Source organism: Podarcis melisellensis, assembly GCF_964234715.1.
Source record: "Podarcis melisellensis genome assembly, chromosome: 15".
In the NCBI taxonomy this organism is placed as follows: domain Eukaryota; kingdom Metazoa; phylum Chordata; class Lepidosauria; order Squamata; family Lacertidae; genus Podarcis; species Podarcis melisellensis.
The window spans coordinates 42,176,637-42,200,371 of NC_138532.1; the positions used below are offsets into that span (position 1 = coordinate 42,176,637).

General features: G+C 47.5%; 1 protein-coding gene across 3 annotated transcripts in view; it reads left to right on the top strand.

Annotated features, from left to right (window-relative positions):
• The window catches only part of NCOR1 (nuclear receptor corepressor 1), a 110,842-nt gene that overhangs the window by 4,525 nt on the left and 82,582 nt on the right, over positions 1-23,735 (top strand). For all 3 annotated transcript variants that reach the window (XM_081890106.1, XM_081890108.1, XM_081890107.1), the window contains exons 2-5: positions 16,107-16,284; positions 19,407-19,537; positions 20,482-20,677; positions 21,696-21,878. In XM_081890106.1, coding sequence (XP_081746232.1) covers positions 16,177-16,284; positions 19,407-19,537; positions 20,482-20,677; positions 21,696-21,878 — 618 coding nt within the window. In that variant the 5' untranslated portion in view covers positions 16,107-16,176. The remainder of the gene's footprint in view (positions 1-16,106; positions 16,285-19,406; positions 19,538-20,481; positions 20,678-21,695; positions 21,879-23,735) is intronic.

A 23,735-nucleotide genomic window follows, 5' to 3' on the forward strand; every position in this document is an offset into this window, starting at 1 on the left:
GATTACTGTGGCACGATCTACGTGGGGCTGCCTTTGAAAAGTGCCCGGAAACTTCATTTGGCCCAAAGAACCATTGCCCAGGGCTGGTTACAGGGAGCCCTTGTTACAGCAGCTCCACTGTGGCTACCAGCCTGATTCCAGGCACAGTTCAAAATGCTGGCTATTACCTATAAAGCCCTGTAGGTTTTAGGCCCAGGCTAGCTGAAGGATCCTATTCTCCCATATGAACCTGCTTGTTCTCTGAGGCCTTCAGGGGAGTCCCACCACCCTCACAGATCTGCTTGGTGGAGACACAGGAGAGGGCCTTCTGGGTGGCTCTTCCCAGACTTTGGAACTCCCTCCCTAGAGAAGCTCCTCCCTTGCTATCCTTCCGCTGGCAGGTGAAGACTTCTTGTTCCAACAAACTTCGTGGAACGGACTGCTTTTCAGGAAAAGGTTTTCAATAGTGCTGTACAGTGTCTGTGTCCTTTTTATCTGGTATTTACATCGTTTTAACCCCCTTATGAGGGACTCGGGTGGCGCTGTGGGTTAAACCACTGAGCCTAGGGCTTGCCGATCAGAAGGTCAGTGGTTCGAATCCCCGCGACGGGGTGAGCTCCCGTTGCTCGGTCCCTGCTCCTGCCAACCTAGCAATTCGAAAGCACGTCAAAGTGCAAGTAGATAAATAGATACCGCTCCGGCGGGAAGGTAAAGGATGTTTCTGTGTGCTGCTCTTGTTCGCCAAAAGCGGCTTAGTCATGCTAGTTACATGACCCGGAAGCTGTACGCCGGCTCCCTCGGCCAGTGAAGCGAGATGAGCGCCACAACTCCAGAGTCGGCCACGACTGGACCTAATGGTCAGGGGTCCCTTTACCTTTTAACCCCATTATAGTTTCATTACTTTTTGACTGTTAACTTTTGTTTTTAGCTACCTGTGTTTTATCCATGTTTGTTTTGGATTTTTGTGAGCCGCCTTGAGTCCTCTGTTCTGGGGGAAAGGCAGGAATAAAATAATGGGGAAAGGCTGCTTCCATGCTTGACCCAGTGAGCAGGAAGAGGTCGCTCAGAAAGGCTGGGTCCCACTTGAGAGTTGACGCAGATGTCGAGGAAGAGGCGGGTTCTGGCTAGGGAAAGCCCCAGGCACCCATAGTCACCTCTCTGTGTCTATATGATGTGTGTTTCTGTCTAGACGCTGGAGGCTGGTGGGAGTACAGCCCTCCCATCTCTTACCTCCAGCCTCATTCAGAGGAGCTGGAGGTTGAAAACCTTGTCACCTTTTCCCCATTCCCCTGCACTTTTGGATTGCTGCCTGCCTAAGTCAGGCATTGCTGGCATTGTTGCTTGCCCAGGCTCACTTGTTTGTGGGACTCCCATAAGGGTCTCAAGCCTCTGCTGGGTCTGAGCAACTGAGTCCTCTGTGATCAAAGTCGTTTCTTGCAAAGCTGCACCCCAGCTGCAAAATTCTGCCTGCAGAGAAGTGCCTGGCTTCTTTCCCCCAGCCTCCCTCCCCACAACCCCGGTTGTGGGTCTTGAATGACGTTGTGTAGACGTGTGTTCCCTTTGCAACTCTCTCTGAAGGTCACAACTGCTGCCCAAAGTTACTCCACGCCCCCTCCTGCCTCCTTTCCCCCCCTTACCCACCCACCCCTTTTGTCCAGGACAGGGCCATTATTCCCTCCTGAAGTCCTTCAATGATTTACAGATATTTCTCGCTCTGGTAGGTTAGCTCATTATGTCTGTGTTTCAAAATGCTTAGGCAAGTGTGATTTATTGATTGATTTATTAACTTGGCGAGAGCTGTCGCAGAGCAAGAGTCTAGGCCACTCGTCTGTGAACCAGGAAATCCCCGTTTTCAGATCTCACAGCTGCCGGGAGGGACCACAAACGGGTGTCAGAGAGAGCCCCTACAATGAGAGCAGAAGGTCGGTTCAATCCTCAGCATCTCCAGTTACAAGGATCAAGTGACGCATGACGATGATTTGCTCAATTTTTATTCCCCCATCCCCTGCCAAAGGGGTCCTGGGCAGTAAACGCATCAGTACTAAAACTTTTTCTTTCTTTCAAAAAAACATTTTTAAAAATGGTTAAAAACACTTGGAAAACAATGATCTGGAGCAATATCTTTCGGGTATCAAAATTCCTGCGTAAGCAGGAGTCTTTTTTAAATCCCTTCTGAAAGCTAATAAAGAGAGAGAGCAGGTGCACCTCACTAGGGTTGCCGTTTCCATGGATAGGGAACCACCACAGAGAAGACCCTGTCTCCTGTGTGAAAATCACCAGGGCCTCCTCCTACCCTGACAATCGTAGGGCCCGAGATGGGAATCGGGGAAAGGCAGCTATTTTTTGCAAGAGAGATGGCCCTGGTGTTTCTCCTCGTTCCGACTATTCCCAATGTGCTCAAAGCGCTTTGCATTGGCATGGCAGGCTGTCCCAGGATTCGGGGGTTTATTTTTCTTTTTTTGCAAGGTTGGCTTCTTGTCCCAGGGTGGTTTGATCGAGCGGGATGACTTGCTGGCTGCCTTCCAGCTCTGCGAAGTGTCACGAGGCGCCTTGGGACGGTGTGTCAGCTGATCGCTGGGCAAAGGTGTCCCTGTTTGAGTGTCTCTGTGGATTTAAAGAGAAAGCAGGCCTCGGGTCTTCCCCTGCTTGCTCCAGAGCTAGCCTGGTAGGAGGCAGTGGAGAAGGGGGTCAGGGTGGGAGCAGTTGCCGTTGGTCATTCCAAATGCCGGGGTGTGGATTAGATATGCAGGGCTATATCTGGGCTGGCCTCATGGCGGGGGGCCTGTCACAAAGCAAATTGCCATACAATGGATTAGGAGCTTTGGATTCTGTGCTGATCCCTCTAGCTCAGTATTGCCTACACTGACTGGCAGCAGCTGTCCAGGGTTTCAGGCAAGGGGACATTGCTAGCCCTACCTGGAGATGCCAGGGATTGCGGGGGGGGGGGGGATTCTGCATGCAAGGTGGATACTCTGCCAGCGAGCTACAAGATTCCAGTCTAAACGATTCTGAATGAAGGGCTGATTTACATGGGAACAAAGAAAGCTGTCATACGCAGAGTCAAACCATTGATCCATTTAGGATCAATGCCAGGGATTGAGCCCAGGGTCTTCTAAATGCAGAGCAGATACCCCACCGCAGAGTTTTGGCCTTGCAGAAGGATGAGGTAGTTAATACTGCAAGGAGAGCTTTCTCTTCTTGTCAATTTCTCTTTCTTCTAATTTCCCCCAGGTGCAGGAGGATCAGTTTGCTGCTTCTGTATTTAATATATCTCTGTGTTTATAGTATGTGTGTACATTTCAGAACATCCCTGTACTGCTTGATTACAGTAAAACGTCAAGCACTAACTAGACATACCGTATATGTTATGAGGGAATCGTAAGAAGGAATTCCAAGGCTGAACCAGTGATGTGAACCTGCTGCAAGGCAGCAGCCTCCATACGTATTGAATTCAACTAGCAGTTTGTAAGCAGCCCAGTGCAGTGAAAGAGCAGAGCAGAGAGCACTGAGAGAACTATTGTATGAAACACTTAGGAGCCCCACTGCAATAAAATTCATTAAGGAACAGAATGGGTTGGCCGCTTGTCATCGGTGATGTCACAGGCGCTGTCCAGTGGGTGCCTGTGGCACTTGCCCAGCGTCATTCCATGTAGCAACATCCAATGGGGCTGTGCTGGTCAAGGAGAAAGCTGCCCTTTTGGAGCATCGTAAGTGCTTCCTTGGTTCTGCATTGTTCCTGGAGGTGATTTTGAAAAGTGCAAGAGAGGAAGTGTTGGTTCTCAAATCAAGCCTTTCCCCATTCTCTCCCCCCCCCCACCCACTTTTTTAAAGCACTGTGCATGCTAATTAGGTTGCTATAACAATTGAAAGCGTTCGGGATTTTGATAGTGCCCAACGGTGTGATCCAACACCTCTGGTCATGCAAGCCCCACAGGCCTCTCTTCTAGTGCAAAAATGTACATCTCCCGAGCGATGGGAACTCTGAATTTAAGCTTTCCGTTTGGCTGCGCATGTAAGGACACCAAGCGAGATCTCGCACTCGGAAAACTTAGCAGCACAATCAGATGCGCGTTTGTTGGTACGCTAAGTCCCGCTGTGTTCAACAGGGCTTAGTGAGTGTGTGTAGGGTTTCCCATGGGCAAATTCTACCCAGACGAATGCAAGAAGAAGCTGCCTTTTACCAAACTAGATCACTGATCTATCTAGCCCAGAATTCTCTACAGCCAGAGTCACTGTTGCTTCTGGTTACCAGTTGCTGGAAACCCCAGGAGGGGAGAAGGGGGTGCTCTTGAACCCAGGTCCTGCATGTGGCCTTCTCAAATCTGCCATTTGGCTGGCCACTGTGAGAATAGGATGCTGGACTAGGTTGGCCCCCTTTGGCCTGATCCCACAAGCTCTTCTTACATTCCTATGACAATAATAACAATAACAATAATATATTATTTGTACCCCACCCATCTGGCTGGGTTTCTTCAGCCACTCTGGGCGGCTTCCAACAAAGATTAAAAATACATTAAAATGTCACACATTAAAAGAAGTATAGCATCTAGATCAAGGGAAGTAATAGTGCCACTGTATTCTGCTCTGGTCAGAGCTCACCTGGAGTACTGTGTCCAGTTCTGGGCACCACAGTTCAAGAAGGACACTGACAAACTGGAACGTGTCCAGAGGAGGGCAACCAAAATGGTCAAAGGCCTGGAAACGAGGCCTTATGAGGAACGGCTAAGGGAGCTGGGCATGTTTAGCCTGGAGAAGAGGAGGTTAAGGGGTGATATGATAGCCATGTTCAAATATATAAAAGGATGTCACATAGAGGAGGGAGAAAGGTTGTTTTCTGCTGCTCCAGAGAAGCGGACATGGAGCAATGGATCCAAACTACAAGAAAGAAGATTCCACCTAAACATTAGGAAGAACTTTCTGACAGTAAGAGCTGTTCGACAGTGGAATTTGCTGCCAAGGAGTGTGGTGGAGTCTCCTTCTTTGGAGGTCTTTAAGCAGAGGCTTAACAACCATATGTCAGGAGTGCTCTGATGGTGTTTCCTGCTTGGCAGGGGGTTGGACTCGATGGCCCTTGTGGTCTCTTCCAACTCTATCATTCTATGATTCTATGATTCTATTCTATGAAAAGCTTCCCTAAACAGGGTTGCCTTCAGATGTCTTCTAAATGTCAGGTAGTTGTTTATCTCTTTGAAATCTGATGGGAGGGTGTTCCACAGGGCGGGTGCCACTACCGAGAAGGCCCTCTGCCTGATTCCCTGTAGCTTTGCTTCTCGCAGGGAGGGAACCGCCAGAAGGCCCCCGGAACTGGACCTCAGTGTCCGGGCTGAATGATGGGGGTAGAGATGCTCCTTCAGGTATACTAGCAGCAGCACTCCCTGCCCTGTCTGGAGATTGAACCTGGCACCTTCTGCATGCAAAGCAGATGTTCTGCCCCTGTTCTATGGCCCTTCCCCAATCTATGAAGCTGCCTTACGCAGTTGGTCCACCCGGATCGGTATTTTCTATACATTGGCAGGGTTTCAGGCAGGGAGCATTTTCCCCCAGGCCTGAGATGCCAAGGGAAAATAAGAGAAGAGGGAAAATATTTAAAGCAGCCTGACAAGGATGCATGAGTTTCTGAGGTGTATGTAATATGGTAAAGGTAAAGGGACCCCTGACCATTAGGTCCAGTCATGGCCGACTCTGGGGTCATGGCGCTCATCTCGCTTTATTGGCCGAGGGAGCGGGCGTACAGCTTCCGGGTTATGTGGTCAGCAGGACTAAGCCGCTTCTGGAGAACCAGAGCAGCGCAGAAACGCCGTTTACTTTCCCGCTGGAGCGGTACCTATTTATTTACTTGCACTTTGACGTGCTTTCAAACTGCTAGGTTGGCAGGAGCAGGGACCAAGCAACGGGAGCTCACCCTGTCGCAGGGATTTGAACCACCGACCTTCTGATCGGCAAGTCCTAGGCTCTGTGGTTTAACTGGACAGGGATCCAGGGATAGGGGATTTGCCTTCTCACACTCAAACTAGCTTGTAGAAAGTAGGCTGGAAGGCAGGTGAATTAGGGGTGGGCAATGGTTGCTGTGAAATCCAGCAAACAAACTTTCCCCCGCCCGGCAGGGATTATTCCTTCTTTTTGTTGGTGAGGCCTGTGGCTCAGCAGCAGAGTATCTGCGCTGCGTGCAAAAGGTCCCAAGTTCATTCCCTGCAGGCATCTCCAGGCAGGGCTGGGAAAGACCCCCTGCCTGAAACCCTGAAAGTCTGCTCTGAGTCAGTGTAGACAGCAGTGAGCTAGATGCAGCAGTGGTCACACTGCTCCTGTTTAAACCAGCCCTTTGTTCAGAACCATGAGGACCGGAAACTTACTTCATTTTAAGAGGGCTCTTCCCCTCCCACAACTCATCAGTTCAATACAGCTGCAAAGAAGTCATCTTTGGGGGGTTAACGGCCAGCCCTAAATCCGAGTCCCTGATAATGCTATGTAGCCCAGCAGGGGAGGGGGCTTTAGGGGAGGGATGCAAGAAGAAAACTATCCTCTCCTCCCTGCCTGAATAGCTCTACAAGGCTCCTGTTCAAAGCTTCCCGAGCCCTTGACGGAAGTGAGCCTACGCTGCAACGTGTTGTTGCAGTTCTTGCTTATCTTTGTCGTTCAGGTGGATGCCTGGGCTCATGTAGATTCCTGCAAGTGCATGATCCAGTGAGTAAACAGTGGCTTGTCTAAAGCCGCCCTGTGAACACACTGGGCAGAGGTGTCATTTAAACCTCCGACTTCCTGACTTGTAATCCGCTATGGTGAACCAGCTCTTCTCTTCTCTTCTCTCCCCGCCCCCATCAGAAACTAGGGGAATGCCCAGGTCAACCACACGTTCACATTGCTCAGCCTGACTCTTAAGTTCCTCCCTCCACTGGGACTTGTCAGGGTCTCCTTCTGTTTTGCAAGTGATTCTCATCTGGGTTCCTCCTCTGCAATGGAGCAGAGTGGGGCCACCCCAAAGTGTTTGACTGCTGTAGCAATAATTATTATTAATATTATTATACCTTGTTGCACAGGTTTAGGAAGCTTTTTAGTAGAAGCTCCCTTTGTTCCTCTTGCCTTCTTATTATTGTTGTTGCTGTTGCTGTTGCTGTTGTTGTTGTTATTACAGTGGTACCTCTGGTTATGTACTTAATTCGTTCTGGAGGTCCGTTCTTAACCTGAAACTGGTCTTAACCTGAAGCACCACTTTAGCTAATGGGGCCTCCCACTGCTGCTGCCGCTGCGCCGCCGGAGCATGATTTCTGTTCTCATCCTGAAGCAAAGTTCTTAACCCAAGGTACTATTTCTGGGTTAGCGGAGTCTGTAACCTGAAGCGTATGTAACCCGAGGTACCACTGTAATTGAAATTATATACTGCCCTATACCCATAGGTCTCAGGGCAGTTCACAGGATAAAATCGCCTTCGTAGCGTGGTGAATGCCTGGGATGCAGAAACAAACCATGCTTAATTTATCTATTGATTACATTTATATCCCACTTTTCCTCGAGGTGGTGTACATTGGTCTCCTCCTCCATATTTTATCCTCCTGGGAGGTAGGTTAGGCTGAGAGTGAGTGACTGGACCAGGTTCACTCAGTGAGCTTTGTGGCTAGGGGGATTTGAACCGTGATCTCCCAGGTTTGAGTGACTGCACTGCATTGGCTGTCCAAGGTTAAGGAAGAGCACTGAGCTCTTGCAAGCGCCACACCATAGTTGAAACCGGCCGAGGGTTGTAAGTCCACAGCAATCCATGGCTTCAGATTGTGGTTCTTTGGCAGCGAACGCACCATTGCTAAGCTGCTGGGCAGGGTTTGGATGATTAGGCAGACTGTGGTTTAATAAACCATAGCTTGGTAAACTGTGGTTTGCGTGCGAAAGAGGCCATAGACCTTGTTGCTTTCTGGGTTCCTGCAGATCGCTTAAGGCAGCCTTGCCAAATGCACGTCTCTGAGCTCGGATTGGGTGCTCAAACAAACCACGGTTGAATAAGCCACCGTTTGGTAAACGGTGGCTAGGTACTATGTGCGAACCTGGCTATAGCACACCCTGTACTTTTCCAGCAGATGGCTTAAGGCGCTTTTGCCAAGGATACACCCCTGGCCGGCCTTTATCTGCAAGAAAATTTAGTGCAGGCCATGTTTTCCAACTGCAGTTGAGAACTACGTTCCTGAGTTCCCAGCTCAAGGGGACTTGCAGTTGGGGTCTCCACTGAAATGACGTGACCTTTTTAGACCAGCCGCGCGGCCCAACAGAGCACTTGAGAGCTGCGTTCCTGGTGCATCTGAGCGAGGGTGGGCGAGACAGTTCCCAACAGCTGTTAACAGTAGCGGAGGATTATTGTTTTTTTTAGCGGGGGGGGGGGGTCCCTTTGCTTCGATCGTGGCTCCCTCTGTCTCCAGCGTAAGCGGTGCTATTTTTGACGTGTATGGGATTATCAGGTCAACGGGATGTGGCATTCTGTCTCTGCTGCGGATCGGATTCTTTTCGGGGCTTGGTGGACGAGACCGTCCTTATCCCAAAAGCTCGCTGTAGCGGGGAGGGGAGAGGAGGGAGAGAAGAGGAAACTGTGAAACCTCAGGGGAGAGAAGTCAGAGCACTGGTTTCCTGTCCCAGAATACGCGAGTCCTGTGTTGGGGTATCAGATCTAGGGCATAGAGCATCATTTGGGATTCCTGCAGGAAGATCTTCTCTGATCGCTGAGAAGCCATGACTTCTGTATAGCCATTTTTTGGGGGGGGGGGGAGCTGTGTTCTAGGTGCCATCCAAACAAACAAACAAACAAACTTCACCCTTGGGTGACCAGGTCCCTGGGACTTTCTTTCCGTGCTGACTTGGCAGAAACAACACGCAGCGTTCTCGACTGTTCCATCTCGGAAGCAATTGGTTTCCTGCATAATGGGGATTTACCCTCATTAACACTAATTACTGGAGGCTAGACGGGTTTGGGGAGGGTGTGTGGCTCGCCACAGTCGTTTAAAAAACAAAACACAGTGCGGTGGCCATCTTAATTGTTTGTTTTTTTAAAAAAAGAGCAAGTTGTTAGGGTCATAGGCTGTGGAGGAGCCTGGTCAACTGCCCAGATGTCACCTCTATACTTTGAAACATATATTTGAATCCATAAGGACAAGTAACTTGCTTCACTTGCTCGAGTGATTTTTGCCCAAGGACGGAAAGAAGAAAACGTCTCAACGAAAGAAGAACGGCAGCAGAATAATAACAATAATAACAATAATAATAATAATAATAATAATAATAATAATAATTTTTTATTTATACCCCGCCCTCCCCAGCCAAGGCCGGGCTCAGAGCGGCTTACAAGCAATAATAAAAACAAGATGAATGATTACAACTTAAAAACAAAAATAAAATACAACATTAAAATAATGGAACATTTAAATATTCAAATGTAGCCTCATCGCAGGAGGAGAAGGAAAAGAAAGGAAAAAAAGAGAGGGAGGGAATCAAATTGGCTCCAAGCCAAAGGCCAGGCGGAACAACTCTGTCTTACAGGCCCTGCGGAAAGAAATCAGATCCTGCAGGGCCCTGGTCTCATGAGGCAGAGCGTTCCACCAGGCCGGAGCCAGAGTTGAAAAGGCCCTGGCTCTGGTTGAGGCTAATCTAACTTCTTTAGGGGGTTGGGACCACTAGGGTGTTGTTATTTATGGACCTTGAGGCTCTCCGTAGGGAATACCAGGAGAGGCGGTCCCGTAGGTACGAGGGTCCTAGGCCGTGAAGGGCTTTAGAGTACTCAGAAATGGCTAAACTTACTGGAAGGTGATAAACCCTTTAATGTAGAATGGAAACAATTCACTATTGTAAACAAATTAAGACTTTAGTAGGATTAAAGTAAAAAATGCACAGAAAACTTAGACTGATTATTTGGGATAAATAATAGTTAGGGATAACTTGGAAATGCAGTAAAAAAAAGCAGTACATGTGTCAGAAACCACAGAAAGGCGGGGAGAGTCAAAATACGATGTGGAATAATTTAAATTTAGGTTTTGTGCTTGTTGTAAAAGGAAAAGTATAAATAAAAATGGCTTGGGTTTTGTTTTTTGCAAGTTTGATCCCTGTATGGGACAGCTGCATATTCCTGCATTGCAGGGTTATGAATAGATGATCCTCGGGGTCCCTTCCACTTCAGTTCTATGATTCTGTGACCTGAGATGAGTCTTGAAGTGCTGCTTCTGTAATCACACAGAACACCTCCCCGCTTTCTTGCCTATGTCTGCAGAGCAGCGCAGTGGTTGTGGAAGCCTCAAACACGGGCCACGTTAGCCTGAAATCTATACGGCCACACAAGTTTGAGGTTGGAGGGACGGGGGCAGGAAAGGCAGGAGCCAGCTAATAATAATAATAATAATAATAATAATAATAATAATAATAGAAAAGTCTTGAGGCTCCCGAAGGCAGTGTTAGAAACACAGACATGTAAGCTAATTGCCAAAATGGCACGTTAAAACTAAGTTACAATCGCCACAGTGAAATGTATAGGAGCCATCTTTTCCATTATTATTATTACAGTGGTACCTCGGGTTACATACGCTTCAGGTTACACACTCTACTAAGCCAGAAATAGTGCTTCAGGTTAAGAACTTTGCATCAGGAAGAGAACAGAAATCGGGCTCTGGCGGCGTGGCAGCAGCAGGAGGCCCCATTAGCTAAAGTGGTGCTTCAGGTTAAGAACAGTTTCCGGTTAAGTACAGCCCTCCGGAACGAATTAAGTACTTAACCCGAGGTACCACTGTAATTGTTATTCATTTCTATTTCTAGAGCCTTCTCTAAGGGACATTTTGCTTTCCCCATATTTATTGACCAACTTAATTTATAGAGCTGCCCCACAGCAGAAGAACTGTAGGAAGCCAGTGTGATCCAGTGGTTCAGAGTGTTGGAGAGATCAGGGTTTCAATCCCCACTCAGTCAGGAAGCTCACAGGGTGACCTTGGAGTCAGTCGCAGCCTCTTTACCTGCCTCACAGGGTTGTCGTCAGGATTAACTGAGCCGGGGAAAGATGTGTGAATCATGGACTCCTTGGAGAGGAAAAAAGTGGGCTATAAATGCGGTAAATAAGCGCTTCTGCTTACCTGCTTAAGCAAGCTGGAGGGGGCAGCTTCCCCACTCTAGGTACACTTTTGCACCCCTTCCCAATAGCATTTTGTGTCTGGACAATTTCTTCTAAACTTTTCCGATGGTCCTCGAGTGCGCCCTTCCTGAAACCTCTTTATAAATGTGTGCAGTCTCTCAAAATACATGCCCAGAATGTACCTTCTGACCCTGAGCACTGGGTAGCACCATTTAGAAGGAGGTGCAAAAATCCAGAGGTTTGTCCAGGTCCTTGTCAGACATAACATTATGTTGGCTGACTGGGAACAGTTATGGACCACAGGTATGAAGTTCACGGCATGTAATGCCCTAAGAGAGAATATTATGAAAATGATATACAGGTGGTACATGACACCAGTCAAGCTTGCAAAAAATTATCATTTGCCCGATAACAAATGTTGGAAATGTAAAGGAAATGAAGGTACATTCTTTCACCTTTGGTGGACGTGCCCAAGGATTAAGGCTTTCTGGGAGATGATATATAATGAAATGAAGAAGGTATTTAAATATACCTTCCTGAAGAAACCAGAGGCCTTTCTCCTGGGCATGGTCGGCCAATTGGTGCTAAAGAAGGACAGAACTTTTTTTATGTATGCCACAACAGCAGCAAGAATACTCATCACAAAGTATTGGAAGACACAAGATCTACCCACTCTGGAAGAATGGCAGATGAAGGTTGTCAACTATATGGAACTGGCAGAAATGACTGGCAGAATCCGAGACATGGGAGAAGAACAAACAGAAGAAGATTGGAAGAAATTTAAAGACTACTTAGATAAATACTGCAAAATTAAGGAATGTTAGAATGATGTCAGAATGAAGTTAAGTGGTTTTGGCAGCAATGTTATAAAGGAGTATGTAAAAATGGATTGTTATTATGTGATAATGTAAAGTTATAATACATTAAGGTAAAGGATTAAGATAAAAACAAGGAGGGAAAGGATTTGCTGAATTAACTATTGAACTGGAATACAAAAAAGGGAGGTGTGAGGAGGTCAGGGAAACAAGCAAATGAAATATAAGACATGAAAAGATTGATGTGTTTTTAACTGTTTTTTATTTTTTCTGTATTTTGTATTTTTTCCTTGTATTTTTGTATTTTTTTTCTCTTTCCCCCCCTCTTTCTCCTTCTTATTTTGTAACTCTTTTCTTGTAACCTTTTTTGAAACTTTAATAAATATCTTTATTAAAAAAACACACACACAAAACAGAGGTTTGTCCAGGTCCTGATCCACTTGCCAGGCAAGAGGGGTATTTCTGCATAAGGCTTCACGAAGATCTACCTGCTCGGTCGTGTGCCTGGCTGCATAGACACAGAGCACATTGAAAGCACCTGTGTTGTGGTTCGTGGGCCACTATTCGCCCCCCTTACCAGTCCTCCAAACTCCGGCAGGACTTTAAAGGGAGAGGGATAGGACGCGAGGGGCTTTGACGCACAAGCCCAAACAGTAGAAAGCTGCTGCCACCTCCTTTACTGGGCCAACGTTTGAAAAGAGTCCAAGGAGGAAAATCCCCTTTCAATATTTACCGGGTTGTCCAACTTTGTGTCACTGTACCGTGACACAGACAGAAATCCAACGGGTATAACCAGTAGGTGGCCAGGCACTGGTTAGCTTCGAGGATTTGCATGGCAAGATGGTCTGCAATTTGCATCTCAATTCCTCCAAACCTTTATTCCTGGAGAAAGGGTTTAGGGACCAATCAGGTCTTTAGATTAATTACCAATTTGCCAATGGCTGTATGCGGAGACAATAACTCTTGATTATCAGGAAGCTTAGGACAGCTGAACTCTGTTTAGTCTCAGAAACCTTGAGGATCAAAGACTCCCCCTTCATTCCCAGACTCTACTGGGTGCTTTGAGTGACTCCCAGCTGCCTGAATTTACAAATCAGGTAACAACTTCTTCCTGCCCAGAGAGGAGGCAATTTGATTCACACCTCGAAAGACAGAGAGTTTTACAATTAAAGAAACCAGACACACATTCCCCAGGATGCCACAGTTTTAACTCTCCCACAATGCTTCACTCCTGTATGACCCAAAGTTTCAACGTACAAAGAATTCCCAACTTCACTACAGCCTGACTACCCCCAAAGAATCCTGGGAACTGTAGTTTATTAAGAGGGAATTCCATTCCTTTGAGGAGTCAACTGCATCTCCCAGGATTCTCCAGGGGAAGCTATGTGCTTTAAATGTAAGGGGTGTGTGTGTTTGTGTATGAGAGAGAGAGGGATTGGGAGGTCAGGTTGGGAAAGCATGATTTAGCTTGTATGAGTCATCCGGCGTTATGACTCAGTAACGTGGGTGGCCGGCCTCCAGCACAGACGCCGCTGGTGGCAGGCTTGGGTCAGAGATGGAGGTGTGTGGCTGCAGGGCTGCAACTGCATTGCAGAATGGCGCTTTGCAAACCCTTTCCCAGGGATGGGCGGTGTTGCAAACCAAAATTGCCCTTTTCCCTCATGGGGTATCCAAGAGCCCATATAGAGTCCTTACATAGGTTCCCTATCGGTAGGAGAAAATAACAGAGGCCAACCAGAGAATATTGAGAAGCAAAGCAGCTAGTAAGCCTGATGTTTATTGATCTGTTGCCCCCTCACCGGCAGGAGAGGAGGAGGAACTCAGAAAAATGGCGCACAAGGCCTTATAAAGACTTTTGAAATTGCCACCCTGTAGATCAAGACGGAGGGACATGGGTGGTGCTGTGGGTTAAACCACAGAGCCTAGGGCTTGCTGATCAGAAGGTTGGCGGTTTGAATCCCCGCGACGGGGTGAGCTCCCATTGCTCGGTCCCTGCTCCTGCCAACCTGGCAGTTCGAAAGCACGTCAAAGTGCAAGTAGATTAATAGGTACCGCTCCGGCGGGAAGGTAAACGGTGTTTCCGTGCGCTGCCTGGGATCTGATTTCTTTCTGCAGGGCCTGTAAGACAGAGTTGTTCCACCTGGCCTTTGGCTTATAATCAATTTGACTCCGTCCCCCTCTTTCTCTTTTTTCCTTTCTCCTCCTGTGATGAGGCTGCATTTTAATGTTTCAATGTTGTATTTTAATCTTGTTTTTTTAGTTGTATTTTAATCAACTTGTTTTTATTATTGGTTGTTAGCCGCCCTGAGCCCGGTCTTGGCTGGGGAGGGCGGGGTATAAATAAAATTTATTTATTTATTATTTTTATTATTCTCTGTCCGTGGAAGCAGAGTGTAGCCATTGTGGCTGTGAGCCATCAAGAGCCTTTTCCCCTCTGGATTTGTCTTGTCCCCTTTTGAAAACATCCATGTTGGTGCTCCAGTGGCAGGGAGTTCCACAGTTTAACCATGTGCTGCATGAAAAGAAGCCCTTTCTTTTCTCCATCCCAAATCTTCGAAAGCAGTTCGAAAGCATGAAGTGCAAGTAGATAAATAGGTACTGCTCCGGCGGGAAGGTTCGCCAGAAGCGGCTTAGTCATCCTGGCCACATGACCCAGAAGCTGTACGCCGGCTCCCTCGGCCCGTAAAGCGAGATGAGTGCCTCAACCTCAGAGTCTGTCACGACTGGACCTAATGGTCAGGGGCCCCTTTACCTTTACCTAACTAGACAAGTAGCAGACTTTAATTGCAAAAGCAATCATGAGCTCAGTTCGGTTATGGCACAGAAAATGTTCTCTGGTTGGAATGCTGAACTCTTGAAGTGTGAGTGTGTAAGTTTGTGTGTTGCGTGTAGCTCTGCTTGGAGCTTGTATAAGAATAATTGTATAAGAATAATGTTAAAATCCCAAATTTATTTTACAAATATCAAGGCACATGGTTACTCAGTGCTACCAGTATATGCAAATGTATAGAATCTTAGTTCACAATAAAAATGGAACTGGCTGGTGAATACTTTTTTTTTTATAAATCTTTACTATTTGCAAAGGGAATCTTTGCATGAGTTAATATTTTACTATCCCTTTGGAGCTGCTCTGCAAATTTCTACTTTTCCCCTTGCTGGCTGTGATGCTTTACAGTTAAAATTTTTGATGTTCTGTTTCTTTTGTGTGTTTTTTTATGTTTGCACTTTTTCTGCTGTTAACAAATTAATGATAAGTAAGTCAGTCAGTCAGTCAGTCAGTCAGTCAGTCAGTCCTAAAGCAGGTCGGATGAGCCTGACACCCACTTTCCCCTCTGCTCTGATATTTGACGTACGCCACCTTTGGCAACCATGCCAACCTGCTGGCATATTTTTACCGTCGCTCACAGCTGCGCCGAAGTGAACCGCGATGGTGACGGGTGATGGTGTGGAGTTTCAGCAGCTTCTTAACATTTCTTCTTTTTCTTTTTTTAAAATACTTTTATTTTGCTTTGAACAAATACATATAAATATAGACAACCAAAATTGCGAAAGAAAATTCCTTAATAATAATAACAATGAAAAAAGCTAAAAAACTACAAAAAAATATCAAAGTACATAGAGGATAAGCCATTATGGGAAAGAAAAAAGGAAAAGAAAAGAAAGAGGAGGGGAAAGGAAGGAAGGAAGGAAGGAGGGGGGAGGGGGGAAAAGGAAAAAAAGAGGAAGATGAGCCAAAACACAAGAAGGCTCATCTATTGTATGCTTCCGTCAAGGTCACAACAGATCATTATTCTTATCAAATCTCTCTGTCTGCATTCCATAGAATCCCTCATCTTGGTACAGTGGTGCCTCGCAAGACGAAAATAATTCGTTCCGCGAGTCTCTTCGTCTAGCGGTTTTTTTGTCTTGCGAAGCACAGCCATTAGCGGATTAGCGCTATTAGCAGCTTAGCGGCTTAGAAAAGGGGGGGGGGAACTCGCAAGAACTCGCAAGACGTTTTCGTCTTGTGAAGCAAGCCCATAGGGAAATTCGTCTTGCGAAGCACCTCAAAAACGGAAAACTTTCGTCTAGCGAGTTTTTCGTCTTGCAAGGCATTCGTCTTGCGGGGCACCACTGTATCAGGAAACATTTCCCTATGCGGTATCATTCTAAACATAACCAGGTCTTTCTTGATCAACCCTTATCCCCTTCTTACCATTTCTTTCTCTCCCCCCCTTCTTTTTTAACAGACTCTTTCCAGGAAACACGATTGCTCGCCGGCCTTGATCTCGCATCGCAGCGAGGAGCCCTCCTCCCAGAATGTCAAGCTCGGGCTACCCTCCTAGCCAAGGAGCGTTCAGCGCAGAACAAGGGCGCTACCAGACGCATTCGGTCCAGTACACATTCCCCGGCGGCCGACACCAGCAGGTAAGGGGGGAGGGCGCGCTCCCCAGGCGGCGGCACTGGAGGGCTCTCCATGGCTGCTAGCAACAATGGCCATGCTCTTCCTCCACTGTTGAAAGCGGCAATGCTTCTTGGTTGCTGGAAACCACAGGAGGCGAGAGGGCTCTTGTGTTTGGCTCCTACTTGTGGGTTTCTACTTGGGGCTGCTGTGAGACCAGGATGCTGGACTAGAGGGGCCACGGGCCTGATCCAGCAGCCTCTCCTCATGTTCTTATTCAGGAACACAGGAAGCTGCCTTACCCTGAGTCAGACCACTTTTCCATTCAGCTCAGTGTTGTCAACACTGGCCGGCAGCAGCTCTCTAGGGCAGCGGTTCTCAACCTGTGGGTCCCCAGATATTGTTGGACTACAACTCCCATCATCCCTGAGCTCTGGCCTTGCTAGCTTGGGGTGATGGGAGTTGTAGTTCAACAACATCTGGGGACCCACAGGTTGAGAAAGGCTGCTTCAGGGGATGGGTAGGCAAACTAAGTCCCGGGGGCCAGATCCTGCCCAATCACCTTCTAAATCTGGCCAGTGGACGGTCCAGGAATCAGTGTGTTTTTATATGAGTAGAATGTGCCCTTTTATTTAAAATGCATCTCTGGGTTATTTGTGGGGCATAGGAATTCATTCATTTATTTATTTTTCCAAAATATAGTCCGGCCCTCCACAAGGTCTGAGGGACAGTGGACCGGCCCCCTGCTGAAAAAGTTTGCTGGCCCCTGCTCTAGGGGGACGTTTACAGCCCCCTCTGAAGGTGCCATTGGGGATCGAACCTGGGAACATCTGTATGCAAAGCTACAGCCAGTAGTATTTATTGTTATCTCCATTAGAATAATTTAAGCCAACGGTTTCCCGTCCCTGAGCTCAGGAAGATGTATGACAAGAGTAGTTATGATGATGATGACAGGTCAGGAGAGGCTGGAGGAGCAGACAGTCTACAAAGTAAACAGATAAACGTTTATTGAATACACAGGGGGGGGGTACACTTGAAAACGTTGGCAGCATTAAGATAAATTCAACAGTGTAAGTTTTGATGGATGAAAGAATGGAATACTGAATGGTTTAGCTTCTGTAAAATATGCAGGGATTTATGATATGCAAAATGAACCATGGAAAGAGAGGAAGGGAAGTCATTGATATTTTAAGGATGTTTAAATGTGTATTTCAAATTGTAAAACAGAAAATTTAATTATATGTGTGTGTACCGTATTTTTCTGTGTATAACATATTTGCGGCTGCAACCAATAACCCATCCCCCCTGCACTATACGTGTATAAGACGACCCCTGATTTTTAATAATAATAATAATGTTTATGTTTACCCTGCCCTCCCCAGCCAAGGCCGGGCTCAGGGCGGCTAACAAGCAATAATAAACACAAGTTGAATGAATACAACTTAAAAACAAGATTAAAATACAACATTAAAATATTGAAACATTAAAATGCAGCCGCATTTTTAACATTATTTTAGAGTAAACCTCGTCTTATACATGGAAAAGTACGGTATATGTGTGTGTGTGTGTGTGTGTATGTATATATGTGTGTGTGTGTGTGAGAGAGAGAGGGGGGGGAGTAAATGGATAAAATGAACAAATTGAAGCAAAGAAAACACGGGTCATTTGAAAAGCAACAACCCACCAACCCTTCAGCTTTCTTGAAAGCGGTTGTGCTAAGGAGGCCAGTTCCTTAATTATTGCCAGCCTCGTGGCTCCTTCGAAAAACCATCCTCAAGTAACTGTCAATATTTGAGCAGCCAGTTGACCACTGTGCCAACCCTCGGACCAGGGAGCTGGAGGCGTGGGTTGCCGCAGGCCCAGTTCTTAGCAGCTCACGTGAACCTCTGTGTCTGTGTTACAAGGGGAGCAACGTATGTCCCTTCCTCCTCCTCCTCCTCCTCCTCCTCCTCCTCCTCCTCCTCCTCCTCCTTCTCCTTCCAAAAGAAACGAAAGGTTCTTCCCGGTTGGGGCAGCTCGGTTCTTCAACCTTGAGAGCAGAATAGCTGGTCAGTTGTCAATGTTTGACCAGGCAGGTGGCTGGCGTGCCAACCCTGAGTCGTAAGTACATTAGAGGAGCCCTGCAGGATCTGGCCAGAGGCTCCCAGAGCAGCTTACATACCATCAAATAAAACCGGACAGTCCCTGCCTTTAGGCTTTACGATCTAAAAGACTCGGCAAAGAAAGAAAACGGGAATGGGAGCAGAAGAGGTGGAAAGCAAAGGCAATTTCTTAAAGTAAAATTGTAGTTCTTACAATGAGTGGCTGGAACAGTAACAGTTCAGGGGCAGGAGGTCACTTTGGCGGAGCTGATGATACGAGCCCCGCTTCCTGTCTAGATGTTCTAAGCATGGGAATTTTTGGCCCTCCAGAGGTTGCTGGACTGCAACTCCCATCATCCCCAGAGACTGTGATAGCCAGCGGCCAGGGATAATGGGGTTTGTTCAGCACCTTCTGGAGGGCCAAAAGTTCCCCGGTGCCTGTTCCGGACGCTGTTGTGACCAAAGCTCCATCACAGACACCCAAACATTGGCCATTGCAGCCAGGGGCTGATGGGCGTAACAGTTAAGAATGCTGGACTGTGGCCTGATAGAGAGAGCAGGGTTCGAATTCCCACTCGGCCAGTAAGCTCACTGAGCGTGACTTTGGGCCAATCACTGACTCTCAGCCTGACCTACCTCACAGGGATGTTTTGATGATAAAATGGAAAGGGCGTGGGATAGCTACCATAGCTGTCAACTTTTCCTTTTTTTGCGGGAAATTCCCTTATTCCAGCGCTGTTTCCAGCTGCTATCCCGGATTGTTAGATATCCCGTAGACTGTCCCTGGGGCAGGTGAGGCTGCTGATCCCTTAATTTCAAATCTGAAAGTTGACAGCTATGAGAGCTATGTATGCCAGCTGGAGCTCCTTGGAGTAAAAGGTAGTATACAAAATAAAATAAAAATAAATGACATCTGGGCAGTGCCAGCTTGGGGTAGGCTTCCCTAGAAGGCATTGCTCCCGGGCACTCTACAATTCTATTATTCTCTCTCCTAGGTTGGAGCTGTTCATTGTTTCTTTTAAAAAAATACTGACAAAATAACCTGCCCCCCACTTTTTATCTTGTAGGAGTTTGCTGTTCCTGACTTCCGCCCTTCTCACTTGGAAGTCAGCCAGGCCACCCAGCTCCTGCAGCAGCAGCAGCAACAGCTTCGGAGGCGGCCCTCTTTGCTGTCTGAATATCACCCTGGCTCCGACAGGTAGGGCGCCCTCGATCTCTGACCTATTGTTACCTGATCATATCACCTTTCCCTATATGCGTCAACTCAACCGCTCCAATCTGCTGCACCAGTCCTGTTGCAGGTTTCCACATAATCCTTTTTCCAAAGTAAAAAAAATAAATCTTAGATTGGTTAGATTGGTCTCAACTAGAGCCGGGGCCTTTTCAGTACTGGCCCCGACTTGGTGGAATGCTCTGTCACAAGAGACTAGGGCCCTGCGGGACTTGACATCTTTCCACAGGGCCTGCAAGACAGAGCTGTTTGTTTGGACTCAGTCTGACCCTTATGTTTCCCTCCCCTTATGGTTTTGATCTATGGGCTACTTTTAAAATGAGGCTGCATTTTAAATTGCATTTTAACCTGTATTTTAAATTGGTTTTTCCCCCCTATTATGTTTTTACTGTAATTTTACTGGTGTTAGCTGCCCTGAGCCCAGCTCTGGCCGGGGAGGGCAGGGTATAAATAAAATTTTATTATTATCATTATTATCAAACTTAAGAAAAGGACCAGTACGTAAGAACATGAGCTGTCGGTTCTGCCTCTCCGGGTTCACGGGGGCATTTGCGTTCATAATAGGGGATTTTATTTTGGAACCTCCCCTCTGGAACTGCTGACGGAAGGATGCTTAAACACGCCGGATTAAAGGCTCTGCCATGTTTTTGAGCGTCAGCGATATTTCAGCAGAGACTGGGCGGCCCCTCGCCAGGGGTGTTGCCTCTGTGTCCAGCATTGCAGATCCCCAAATTGAGCAGGGGGTTGGACGCAGCGATCTCTTAATTTCCCTTCCGACGCTGCGATTCTGTGAAAATACCCCCGCCCACCCCAGATGTGCAAAAACGAGGCTGTGGTATACTAAGTAAATTGGAACACTCCCTGGGACAGCTGGTGGGTATGCCATTGCACCTATATCCTCTGCCTCTCAGGCCTCAGGAAAGAAGATCTGGCTACGAGGCCCAGTTCCACCCCGGCTCGTCACAATCTGATCACGATGCGCTGGATTCGAAGAGGCCGCGCTTGGACCAGGTTTCCGACTCCCACTACCAGCGGGTCAGCGCCGCGACGGTCCTGCCACTGTCCCACCAGCTGCAGGATGGGCTGCGTTCCTCAGACTTGAAGAAGGTAACGCCGGCTGGGGAGAGGCTGCCACCAACTCCTGCCTTTTTGCCCGGTTTGAGGCATTAGTTGTACAGTGGTGCCTGGTGTCCTTTTGGACTGGTAGGGCCACAGTCAGGGAGCCCAACAGTAGGTGGCGCCATAGCCAGTGACAAGGGGAGCCAGCTCTAGGAAGCTCAGAGCTCCTCTGCCAAAGGAGTCTCACAGGAACATAGGAAGCTGTGTTACACTGAGTCAGACCATTGGTCCATTAATCTCAGTATTGTCTGCACTGACTGGCTGCAGCTTTCCAGTTTTTCATGGGGGGAGTCTTTTCTCAGGCCTACCTGGAGATTGAACGTGGGGTTTTCTGCTCATGAGGCTGGGCTCTACTCCTGAGCAATGGCCCTTCCTTGCTAACTCACTGCTGTAGACTTGGGACACTGAAGGGCAGCGGTTGTGGCTCAGGGCTAGGGCCCTTCAGCTAGTGCAGTATTCAGCTTGCTCTCTGAAGCAAGACAGTTTGCACATATTACACCGACTGCCCGACTGCATTCACTGCCAGTTAGCTTCCGGGCCCAATTCAAAGTGCTGGTTTTAACCTATAAAGCCTTAAACGGCTCAGGACTGCCATATTTCAGGGACCGCCTCTCTCTGTACGAACCGACCTGGATTCTGTGATCATCATCTGAGGCCTTTCTTTGTTTGCCTTCTCTGCGAGAAGGGTGGCAATACGAGAACGGGGCCTTTTCTGCAGTGGCTCCCTGTTTGTGGAATGCTCTCCCCAGGGACCTTCGCCTGGCGCCTTCATTACATATCTTTAGGCACCAGGCAAAACCCTTCCTTTTTAACCAGGCTTTTGTTTGATTAATATTCTACGGCCTTCCAAATGTGTTTGCGGAAAGGCTGGGAGGCGTTTTTTTTTATTAAAAATAAATGGTAACTATTTTTCTGTTTGTTTTTATCCTGTATTTTTATCTTGAGGATCTTCGGATGAAATTTAACAAAACAAAACAAAACAAATATATTTCTCCTTTCTCCCCAGGAGTCAGCTTTTGGAGGCAAGCATGACGGGCCGCCATCGCCACTCTCAGGCCAGCCCTGCGGGGATGACCAAAATGCGTCTCCGTCCAAGCTGTCGAAGGAGGAGCTGATCCAGAGCATGGACCGGGTGGACCGGGAGATCGCCAAAGTGGAACAGCAGATCCTGAAGCTGAAGAAGAAGCAAGTGAGTCGCCGGATCAGGGAGTGGGGATCACACCCACCCTTAGCTAGGCCTGCTGGGTTAGGAATGTGTGTGTGGAAGTCTCTTGGCAGAGAAGAGATGGGATGGGGGGCAGGGAAGCCTTTGGCCGATGAGAGGATGCTACAGGTAGGTCAGGTAGGATGCAGGTGGGTGGAGGCAGAGCAGGTGGGCAGGGGTGGGGTAGCAGAGGATGGGGCTGCCGTCCCTGTTGATGGGATCTGGCTGAATCAACAAAAGGTTGGTCAAACCAGGGATCTGGCTGTAGAGCAGGCGTGGCGGACATCTGTGAGCCTCTAGCTGTTGTGGTCCTCCAGATGTTCTTGGGCTCCAAACTTCCCATCAAGCTCCCAGGGATGATGGGAGTTGTAGTCTAGCAACACCTGGAGGGGACTGCAGGATAGCCACCCTGGAGCTAGCAGAAGGGTGTCTGTTTATTTGTCTTAGTTAATTATTATTATTATTATTATTATTATTATTATTATTATTATTATTATTATTATTATTTGTACCCTTCCCGGTTCAGAAAACAACAAATGTAAAACACTTAATTGATACAACAAGAAACAGCATAAAATACAGTATAAAACGTAAATAACAATAAATACAGAATTCAAAAAACAATTTAGGGGGGGAAATCCATCCAATAAGCATTAGATGATCACCAGGGTTAGCTGGCTAAGTTAGTCCTATTTGGGCCAGCGAGGAGGCCAGGGGAGAATTAGCTGTGGGATCCCAGAGCAGGTAATCTTCATAAAAAGGGGAGGGGGAGGGAAGGAAGGGGAATAAAAGAGCAGGCTAAGTTCAAATTGAAAGCCAGGTGGAATAGCTTCATCTTACAGGCCCGACGGAAGGAAGTTAAATCCTGCAGGGCTCTGGTCTCATGGGACAGAGCATTCCACCAGGTCGGAGCCATCACTGAGAAGGCCCTAGCCCTGGTGGAGGATAATCTGACTTCCTTAGGGCCCGGGACCTCTAAACTATGGTTATTCATGGACCTTAAGGTCCTCTGTGGGGCAGACCAGGCGAGGTGGTCCCGTAAAATAGACAAGCTTTGTATGCATTGTGATGCCACTTCGAGAGTCTTCCCAAGAGTTAAATGAAGTTTAATCATAATCGTATATTTATATGCCATTTAACCGTCGCAAACTGCAAGTGATCTTTGCAGAAAAGCAATATAAAAGTTTGATTAAAAAATACTGATAAAAAAGCAAACTTTAAATGCAACTCAACCTAAAAATTGTTTTAAAAGAAGTAATTTCAGCGTTGACAGTACTGTGCTAGATGGACCAGTGGTCTAATTCAGCATAAGGCAGCTTTCTGCTTTCCTCTCCCTGTTCTAACAGGAGATGCTAGAGAGTTTCCCCAACTTGGGTCTCCAGCTGTTGTTGGACCACAACTCCCATCATCCCTGCCCCCTGGTCCTGCTAGCTAGGGATGATGGGTGTTGTAGTCCAGCAGCAGCTGGAGACACAAATTTGAGAAACACTAGCATATTCTTGTCCACACCAGGGGGTGGAGAATCTCTGTGGCTTTCCTGCTGCCGTTGGACCCCAATTCCCATCACCCCAGCCAGCGTGCCCCGGTCGGTGGTCAGGGATGGATGGGTGCTGGAGTCCCAACAAGCGCAGGAGGGTTCCACATTGGTGACTCATGGAGTAGGCAAAGCAAAGCATGGTGTACTGGTGATTGTTTGCTTCACCCCTGGTTTACCAAACCCAGTTTTTCCCTGGTATAGACTTTTTAGTCTCCCTCTGCATGATCCCTGAAGGACCATGTGCGCAGCCTGGGAATCATTTTGGACTCAAAGCTGTCCATGGAGGCACAGGTCAAATCTGTGTC